This window comes from Oncorhynchus keta, chromosome 30 (assembly GCF_023373465.1).
Source record: "Oncorhynchus keta strain PuntledgeMale-10-30-2019 chromosome 30, Oket_V2, whole genome shotgun sequence".
In the NCBI taxonomy this organism is placed as follows: domain Eukaryota; kingdom Metazoa; phylum Chordata; class Actinopteri; order Salmoniformes; family Salmonidae; genus Oncorhynchus; species Oncorhynchus keta.
The window spans coordinates 30,269,585-30,280,604 of NC_068450.1; the positions used below are offsets into that span (position 1 = coordinate 30,269,585).

The following is an 11,020-nucleotide window of genomic DNA, read 5'->3' on the forward strand; positions in this document are numbered from 1 at the left end:
CACACACACACACACACACACACACACACACACACACACACACACACACACACACACAGTGATGTGGGTAAGGGGAATCATTCCTGAGGAGTGAAAATGCAGGTCAATTAATAATTACATCTATAAATGTTTCTCTCCTTTTGTGGCATGTAACACAGCTGAATAGAACACACACACTCCTCACCCCAGACAGGATTTGCGTGTTACAATTAATCTGAAGTTCAGATTATCCTCCCACTACCCCTAGTACCCCCTAAAGGTATGTGTATAATACTATATGTAATAATGTCAGTGTGTTTTGGTGTATCATTCTGAATATGCTATGTTTGTAATCACCCTCGTACACAATCAAATGTGTGTATGCTGTTATATAGACAGTATGTTGTAGTCCTGAACCCGTGCCCCAGATATCGTGGATATCAAGCCAGTGAACATGGAGGATCTGACAGAGGTGATAACAGCAGCAGAGTTCCATCCTCACCACTGTAACCTGTTGGTCTATAGCAGCAGTAAGGGAACTCTACGGCTCTGTGACATGAGAGAGGCCGCACTGTGTGACAAACACTCCAAACGTGAGTACTCACACACACACACGCACATGCGCACACGCACATGCGCACGCACGCACGCACGCACACACACGCACACACACACACACGCACATACGCACGCACGCACACACACACACACACACACACACACACACACACACACACACACACACACACACACACACACACACACACACACATGCGCACACGCACGCACACACACACACGCACACGCACATGCGCACACGCACACGCACGCACACACACGCACACACACACACACACACACACGCACATACACGCACACGCATGCACACACACGCACACACACACACGCACATACACGCACTCACACACACACGCACACACGCACATGCGCACACGCACGCACACACACACACAGACACACACACACTCACACACACACGCACACGCACACACACTCTCACCCCGTCTCCTCCCCCAGTGTTTGAGGAGCCGGAAGACCCCAGTAACCGCTCCTTCTTCTCTGAGATCATCTCGTCTGTGTCGGACGTGAAGTTCAGCCACAGCGGGCGCTACCTGCTGACCAGAGACTACCTCACTGCCAAGGTGTGGGACCTCAACATGGAGAACAAGCCCCTGGAGATATACCAGGTGAGGAGTCCAATATCACTATTAACACAGAGACATAGACAGTATGTAATATCACTATTAACACAGAGACACAGACAGTATGTAATATCACTATTAACACAGAGACACAGACAGTATGTAATATCACTATTAACACAGAGACACAGACGGTATGTAATATCACTATTAACACAGAGACACAGACAGTATGTAATATAACTATTTACTCAGACAGTATGTAATATCACTATTAACACAGAGATACTGACAATATGTAATATCACTATTAACACAGAGACACAGACAGTATGTAATATTACTATTAACACAGAGACACAGACAGTATGTAATATCACTATTAACACAGAGACACAGACAGTGTGTAATATCACTATTAACACAGAGACACAGACAGTATGTAATATCACTATTAACACAGAGACACAGACAGTATGTAATATCACTATTAACACAGAGACACAGACAGTATGTAATATCACTATTAACACAGAGACACAGACAGTATGTAATATCACTATTAACACAGAGACACAGACAGTGTGAAATATCACTATTAACTCAGACAGTATGTAAAATCACTATTAACTCAGACAGTATGTAATATTACTACTAACACAGAGACACAGACAGTATTTAATATCACGATTAACACAGAGACAAAGACAGTGTGTAATATCACTATTAACACAGAGACACAGACAGTATGTAATGAGGGGATACCTTACTGAGCCACTACACTGGGAGAGTAGGAGGGGATAACTTACTGAGCCACAATACTGGGAGAGGAGGGGGGGATACCTTACTGAGCCACTACACTGGGACAGTAGCAGGGGATACCTTACTGAGCCACTACACTGGGACAGTAGCAGGGGATACCTTACTGAGCCACTACACTGGGACAGTAGCAGGGGATACCTTAATGAGCCACTACACTGGGAGAGTAGGAGGGATACCTTACTGAGCCACTACACTGGGAGAGTGGGGGATACAGAGCCACTACACTGGGAGAGTGGGGATACCTTACTGAGCCACTACACTGGGACAGTAGCAGGGGATACCTTACTGAGCCACTACACTGGGAGAGTGGGAGGGGATACCTTACTGAGCCACTACACTGGGAGAGTAGGAGGGGATACCTTACTGAGCCACTACACTGGGAGAGTAGGGGGGGATACCTTACTGAGCCACTACACTGGGAGAGTAGGGGGGGATACCTTACTGAGCCACTACACTGGGAGAGTAGGAGGGGATACCTTACTGAGCCACTACACTGGGAGAGTAGGGGGGATACCTTACTGAGCCACTACACTGGGAGAGTAGGGGGGGATACCTTACTGAGCCACTACACTGGGAGAGGAGGGGGATACCTTACTGAGCCACTACACTGGGAGAGTAGGGGGGGATACCTTACTGAGCCACTACACTGGGAGAGGAGGGGGATACCTTACTGAGCCACTACACTGGGAGAGGAGGGGGATACCTTACTGAGCCACTACACTGGGAGAGGAGGGGGGGATACCTTACTGAGCCACTACACTGGGAGAGTGGGGGGATACCTTACTGAGCCACTACACTGGGAGAGGAGGGGGGGATACCTTACTGAGCCACTACACTGGGAGAGTGTGGGGGGATACCTTACTGAGCCACTACACTGGGAGAGGGGGGAGGGGATACCTTACTGAGCCACTACACTGGGAGAGTGGGGGGGATACCTTACTGAGCCACTACACTGGGAGAGTGGGAGGGGATACCTTACTGAGCCACTACACTGGGAGAGTGGGAGGGATACCTTACTGAGCCACTACACTGGGAGAGTGGGAGGGGATACCTTACTGAGCCACTACACTGGGAGAGTGGGGGGATACCTTACTGAGCCACTACACTGGGAGAGTAGGAGGGGATACCTTACTGAGCCACTACACTGGGAGAGTGGGGGGATACCTTACTGAGCCACTACACTGGGAGAGTGGGCGGGGATACCTTACTGAGCCACTACACTGGGAGAGGAGGGGGGGATACCTTACTGAGCCACTACACTGGGAGAGTGTGGGGGATACCTTACTGAGCCACTACACTGGGAGAGTGGGGGGATACCTTACCCACTACACTGGGAGAGTGAGCCACTACACTGGGAAAGGGGGGGGATACCTTACTGAGCCACTACACTGGGAGAGTGGGGGGATACCTTACTGAGCCACTACACTGGGAGAGTGGGAGGGGATACCTTACTGAGCCACTACACTGGGAGAGTGGGAGGGGATACCTTACTGAGCCACTACACTGGGAGAGTAGGGGGGATACCTTACTGAGCCACTACACTGGGAGAGTGGGGGGGGGGATACCTTACTGAGGCCTATCTACATCTGCAATGCAGCAAGGAGACTGAGAGGGAGGTGGGGGATGGGAGAATGTAAGAACTGTAAAACTCTTCTGATTGGTCCGTATTAACTGAAGTGTTTCCTTCATTGAGGAGAGGACAGGAGAGGGGGAGGGGGAGAAAAGGTTAACACTGAAGTAAAAAAGGAAAGATGTGAAGGTGCAAGTGTTAAGAAGGGCGGGTGGGATGTGAGGGAAGAGAACAGCTAATGTTTTCTTCAACACAACACATTTTCATTGGTCAGCGAGAACGGTATGGAAGCAAACATACCAATACGTTTTGATTTACAACCGAACCATCAACTCAGCTTGACCGTAGATGGACCGCTGGACGCAGACATCACCACCCAGACAAAATGCTGATACAAGCAGGTCCAACAAATCAATAGGGAAGTGTGTGTGTGCGCGCGCCTGTGCGTGAGCCTGCCTGGCTCTGTCCTAAATGGATTAGATTAGAATGTGGTTCTGTAGTTCTCCTAAAATATATTAGGTTTATCCTCTCCTCTCTCAGAATGAATATACTGTAATAAGTGTCACAGCTGTCTATGTGAGTACTGTGCTGTGGATTCTGTTTAGAGCTGTCCCTGTCAGTGTTGCACACTGTGTCCTGACTCTGTGTGTGTGTGTGTGTTGGCTGTGAACAGTGTGTTGATTAAATCTCTGTGTGTGATCCTGCAGGTGCATGAATACCTCCGCAGCAAGCTTTGCTCCCTGTACGAGAACGACTGCATCTTCGACAAGTTTGAGTGTGTCTGGAACGGCTCAGACAGGTAGATGAAGTGTGTGTGTGTGTGTGTGTGACAGGTAGATGAAGTGTGTGTGTGTGTGAGTGAGTGAGTGAGTGAGTGAGTGAGTGGAGAGAGAGAGAGAGAGAGAGAGAGAGAGAGAGAGAGAGAGAGAGAGAGAGAGAGAGAGAGAGAGAGAGAGAGAGAGAGAGAGAGAGAGAGAGAGAGAGAGAGAGAGAGAGAGAGAGAGAGAGAGAGAGAGAGAGAGAGAGAAAGAGAGAGAGAGAGTTTGTGAGTGGCTCTTCTAATCCGTTATTTGTTGCTCTGGGAATGAATGTCTGTGCTCATGGCGTTATTCAGCACAAGGGCAGAATAGGACATTCTCAAGGACCTAGGCACATTGACTTCCTTTGTCTCCTCTCAACTCTTCTCTCTCTCTCCCTCCTTCCCCCTCTCCCAGTGTGATCATGACTGGGGCCTACAACAATTTCTTCCGGATGTTTGACCGGAACACCAACCGTGACGTGACCCTGGAGGCGTCCAGGGAGAGCAGTAAGCCCCGGGCCGTGCTCAAGCCTCGGCGTGTCTGCCAGGGCGGGAAACGACGCAAGGATGACATCAGCGTGGACAGCCTGGACTTCACCAAGAAGATCCTGCACACGGCCTGGCACCCCACGGAGAACATCATCGCCATCGCTGCCACCAACAACCTGTACATCTTCCAGGACAAACTCAACCAGGAGATGCATGGCTGAGAGAGAGAGAGAGCAGGAGGCTGGAGACATACACACACACACACACACACACACACACACACACACACTGATGGAAACATTCATTCAGATAGTAAGGCAAGCAAGAACATGTAACATATGCACACACACACACACACTCTCGCTCTCTCTCTAGATGACAGGGAGATGCTGTAAAGACACACACTCTCGCTCTCTCTCTAGATGACAGGGAGATGCTGTAAAGACACACACTCCACAGTTCTCAATGGATGGACAGGTCCACCCTAGGACCAGACAGGGGGAGCTGGATAACCCAATAAGAATGATGCTGGATTATGGTTTATGGAATTCTAAATCATGGATGTGTTGACTGTTGACCTCTGGATTGTGGCTGATCTGATGGTGTTTGTTTTGTTATTGGTCATTTTTGCATTCTGAGGGGTTTGACCTCTTGACAGGAGGAGCTTTCACATTTGTCTGCCTTTTTCTGATCATCTGCCTCTTCCTCTTCTTCCCCTTCCTCCTCACTCTGTTTCTGTACATGTCTGTGCTCAGTCATCTCCTACAGTCTGGACTGATTCTTGACGTTGGTGTAAAAAAACCTTTGTGGTTCCTGGTGGTAACTAGTGGAAATGTTTGCGGAATGTTTGAAGTCTAATTATAGTTTTTTTGTTCAATCATGAATTATCATTAATGATGATGATGATGGTAAAAGTGATGCCAATGACAGTTAATGGTACATGAGACATTAGTCAGTAGGATGTTGGGTTCCACAAGGCTGCCTGTCACACCTAGGTGACATTTAATCCTGGTGTTTCAGTTGATTGTGAAGACTGCTGGGGAACTTGGCTGTGTCGTGCTACTTTGCAATGAAACACAAGGAATGAAGCAAAAATCAAGTCCAACAATCAAGCAAAAAATATGCTGCATGATGGATTTTTTGTTTTTGTTTATATAAATTTACTGGCTGCCTTTCTAACCATAAACAGGCTGTAAAAAGGCTTCTGGAGCTATGCCTCTACACAGCACTAGTTACCATAGACAACAACAAAGAGCTCTCCTTTTGTTTGTGTTTACCGGACACAAAAAGCATGTTTACCAGTGTTCAGTTTTACGGTGTACATTTGAAATGAAGCCCAAATAATAACATAGTTTTACATGAAGATACTGAACCAGAGGTATGGGGAATGTTTTATCAACGTTGTAAACTAAAACTGTTAAAGGAATGTTTTATCAACATTGTAATCTAAACCTTTAAAGGAATGTTTTATCAACGTTGTAATCTAAACCTTTAAGGGAATGTTTTATCAACATTGTAATCTAAACCTTTAAAGGAATGTTTTATCAACGTTGTAATCTAAACTGTTAAAGGAATGTTTTATCAACGTTGTAATCTAAACCTTTAAAGGAATGTTTTATCAACGTTGTAATCTAAACCTTTAAAGGAATGTTTTATCAACGTTGTAATCTGAAACTTTAAAGGAATGTTTTATCAACATTGTAATCTAAACCTTTAAAGGAATGTTTTATCAACATTGTAATCTACACCTTTAAAGGAATGTTTTAGCAACGCTGTAATCTAAATCTTTAAAGGAATGTTTTATCAACGTTGTAATCTGAAACTTTAAAGGAATGTTTTATCAACATTGTAATCTAAACCTTTAAAGGAATGTTTTATCAACGCTGTAATCCAAACCTTTAAAGGAATGTTTTATCAACGTTGTAATCTAAACCTTTAAAGGAATGTTTTATCAACGCTGTAATCTAAACCTTTAAAGGAATGTTTTATCAACATTGTAATCTAAACCTTTAAAGGAATGTTTTATCAACGCTGTAATCCAAACCTTTAAAGGAATGTTTTATCAACGTTGTAATCTAAACCTTTAAAGGAATGTTTTATCAACGCTGTAATCTAAACCTTTAAAGGAATGTTTTATCAACATTGTAATCTAAACCTTTAAAGGAATGTTTTATCAACGCTGTAATCTAAAACTTTAAAGGACTGTTTTATCAGGGTTGTAAATCTAAATCTTTAAAAGAATGTTTAATCAACGTTGTAATCTAAACCTTTAAAGGGCCTGAATGGTATCTGCTGTATATTCAACTCTTTTTGACATTTCTAGGTTTGTTGTTTCGGATCAAGAACCCAGTGTGCAGAGCCGATCATCTCTGATGATGGTGTTCATGACAACAAGAGAGAGATTATTAAACTCTTCCCTCTAGCCTTTCAACAAATTCACAATGTTTTGGAGAAGTTATTGTTAACTTATGTATTTTTTTACCATCTGTCACTTGTGTTTGATTTCATGTCCTGCTGCACTGGCATAGATTCACATATTTTGTGTTCATGTATTTTCAACAGGAAAAAAAATCTCATGAACAATTACGAATAAGTTGATGTTATTTTTTTTTCTGAATAAAGATTTCAACAATATTGCATCCTATGAGTTAGGGTTAGGCTGTGGTGACTTTCTGCAGCAGTACCACTTCCAGCAGCATACCACCCTGCATACCACTGCTGGCTTGCTTTTGAAGCTAAGCAGGGTTGGTCCTGGTCAGTTCCTGGATGGAAGACCAGATGCTGCTGGAAGTGGTGTTGGAGGGCCAGTAGGAGGCACTCTTTCCTCTGGTCTAAAAAAAATATCCCAATTCCCCAGGGCAGTGATTGGGGACACTACCCTGTGTAGGGTGCCGTCTTTCGGATGGGATGTTAAATGGGTGTCCTGACTCTCTGAGGTCATTAAAGATCGCATGGCACTTATCGTAGGGGTGTTAACCCCGGTGTCCTGGCTAAATTCCCAATCTGGCCCTCAAACCATTACGGTCACCTAATAATCCCCAGTTTACAATAGGCTCATTCATCCCCCTCCTCTCCCCTGTAACTATTCCCCAGGTTGTTGCTGCAAATGAGAATGTGTTCTCAGTCAACTTACCTGGTAAAACAACAGAAAAATTAAACTTCTGTAGCTGTTAAATAATCAATTCCAATATGATTAGTATTCAATCAGTTAACATTGTTGTAGAGTGAGTGCTATTAATTTATTCATTGCTGTTTGTGTACTTTATAAGAGTGTAGCTGCAACATTAGTCTTCATATGGATCAATATACACTGCTCAAAAAAATAAAGGGAACACTTAAACAACACAATGTAACTCCAAGTCAATCACACTTCTGTGAAATCAAACTGTCCACTTAGGAAGCAACAGTGATTGACAATAAATTTCACATGCTGTTGTGCAAATGGAATAAACAACAGGTGGAAATTATAGGCAATTAGCAAGACACCCCCAATAAAGGAGTGGTTCTGCAGGTGGTGACCACAGACCACTTCTCAGTTCCTATGCTTCCTGGCTGATGTTCTGGTCACTTTTCGAATGCTGGCGGTGCTTTCACTCCAGGGGTGGCATGAGACGGAGTCTACAACCCATACAAGTGGCTCAGGTAGTGCAGCTCATCCAGGATGGCACATCAATGCGAGCTGTGTCAAGAAGGTTTGCTGTGTCTGCCAGCGTAGTGTCCAGAGCATGGAGGCGCTACCAGGAGACAGGCCAGTACATCAGGAGACGTGGAGGAGGCCGTAGGAGGGAAACAACCCAGCAGCAGGACCGCTACCTCCGCCTTTGTGCAAGGAGGAGCAGGAGGAGCACTGCCAGACCCCTGCAAAATGAACTCCAGCAGGCCACAAATGTGCATGTGTCTGCTCAAACGGTCAGAAACAGACTCCATGAGGGTGGTATGAGGGCCCGACGTCCACAGGTGGGGGTTGTGCTTACAGCCCAACACCGTGCAGGACGTTTGGCATTTGCCAGAGAACACCAAGATTGGCAAATTTGCCACTGGCGCCCTGTGCTCTTCACAGATGAAAGCAGGTTCACACTGAGCACGTGACAGTCTGGAGATGCCGTGGAGAACGTTCTGCTGCCTGCAACATCCTCCAGCATGACCGGGTTTGGCGGTGGGTCAGTCATGGTGTGGGGTGGCATTTCTTTGGGGGGCCGCACAGCCCTCCATGTGCTCGCCAGAGGTAGCCTGACTGCCATTAGGTACCGAGATGAGATCCTCAGACCCCTTGTGAGAAAATATGCTGGTGTGGTTGGACCTGGGTTCCTCCTAATGCAAGACAATGCTAATGCTGATTTTGTTGTCAGCACATTCAACTATGTAAAGAAAAAAGTATTTAATAAGAATATTTCATTCATTCAGATCTAGGATGTGTTATTTTAGTGTTCGCTTTATTTGAGCAGTGTATTTGAACTGGATCACTGAAACAGTCCCGAGGTGTATGAGTCTCTGTGTTGTAGTCTTGACCACCACCTAGTGGTAATACACTGTCATTACACCAATGAAGCCAAATCCGAACTTTGTATGTGTGATTGCAATAACCCTTCAGGAAGGAGAGGTTTACATTTCCATGATTGGTTTATTGGTCACGGTAGAGTAGAGGGTTACAATAGTGACATCACAACCTGTGACAGTGACCTCATCATTAGAGGCCTGCTCTGCAGACTGGAACTGTGGGATCAGATCAGAACAGAACAGGGCAAAAATCTATTTGGACACAAGTACACTTTGATACAGGTCAACTATCGGAGGTTGAATATGTCATTCTCTGTAAAGAGAAACGCTGACAGAATTTCAGTAGCCTATACGCTGCTAGGTTAATGTGGCATCAGAACTATTTACCAATGTGATTTGAATAGACAGGGCACTTAATATTCACAACAAGAAGGGTGTCAACATGACAATGATTAAAGCTCAATATTTAAGGAGACAACTGGAACAGTTTAAGTCCATTTGTTTCTCCATCATGATCTTATAATGAAAAACTATTCAAGAACTGTACAATACGTTACAAGTACCTAAAATGAAACTGAATTAAGGCCTCAAACTGTTAAAAAAAGGCAGTTCATTTTGAAAACACAATTCATACGTAAAACACAAACACTACTGAGTATTTTAAATGTAGTTAAAAAGTCCTACTTTTACTTCATATGTAGACTAAGTCAAACAACAGACAAAAAAATGTACAGTAAGGCCTAGATTCAATCAGATCGTTAACCAGCGGATGTTTTGGCGGTGTCGGAGGTGGAACTGCGTTGGAGCTGTCAAATCAGTGAGCGGCTGCTCTTGATCATTGTCACGAAGCCACACCCATCCCACCCATCCCACCCTTCCCACCTGCCACACCCATCCCACCCATCCCACCTGCCACACCCATCCCACCCATCCCACCCTTCCCAACCATCCCACCTGCCACACCCATCCCACCCATCCCACCTGCCACACCCATCCCACCCTTCCCACCATCCCATCCCACCCTTCCTATCCCACCTGCCACACCCATCCCACCCATCCCACCCTTCCCACCTGCCACACCCATCCCACCCATCCCACCTTCCCACCCATCCCACCTGCCACACCCATCCCACCCATCCCACCTGCCACACCCATCCCACCCTTCCCAACCATCCCACCTGCCACACCCATCCCATCCCACCCATCCCACCTGCCACACCCATCCCACCCATCCCACCCTTCCCACCCATCCCACCCATCCCACCTTCCACCCCCATCCCACCCATCCCACCCTTCCCACCCATCCCACCCTTCCCACCCGCCACACCCATCCCACCCTTCCCACCCATCCCACCCATCCCACCCGCCACACCCTTCCCACCTGCCACACCCATCCCACCTGCCACACCCATCCCACCCTTCCCACCCGCCACACCCTTCCCACCTGCCACATCCCACCCTTCCCACCCGCCACACCCATCCCACCCTTCCCACCCGCCACACCCTTCCCACCTGCCACACCCGTCCCACCCGCCACACCCGTTCCACCAGTCACCACCAGTCACACCCTTCCCACCTGCCACACCCCACCAGTCACACCTGCCCATCCGTCCCACCCGCCACACCCTTCCCACCCGCCACACCCGTCCCACCAGTCACACCCTTCCCACCCGCCACACCCGTCCCACCAGTCACACCCGT

General features: G+C 46.6%; 1 protein-coding gene across 3 annotated transcripts in view; it reads left to right on the forward strand.

Moving 5' to 3' along the window:
* Positions 1 to 7,461, forward strand: part of LOC118363958 (serine/threonine-protein phosphatase 2A 55 kDa regulatory subunit B gamma isoform-like) — a 28,268-nt gene extending 20,807 nt beyond the window's left edge. For all 3 annotated transcript variants that reach the window (XM_052488202.1, XM_052488204.1, XM_052488203.1), the window contains 4 exons: positions 408 to 572; positions 1,018 to 1,187; positions 4,242 to 4,333; positions 4,749 to 7,461. In XM_052488202.1, coding sequence (XP_052344162.1) covers positions 408 to 572; positions 1,018 to 1,187; positions 4,242 to 4,333; positions 4,749 to 5,043 — 722 coding nt within the window. In that variant the 3' untranslated portion in view covers positions 5,044 to 7,461. The remainder of the gene's footprint in view (positions 1 to 407; positions 573 to 1,017; positions 1,188 to 4,241; positions 4,334 to 4,748) is intronic.
* Positions 7,462 to 11,020: the final 3,559 nt, after the last annotated feature.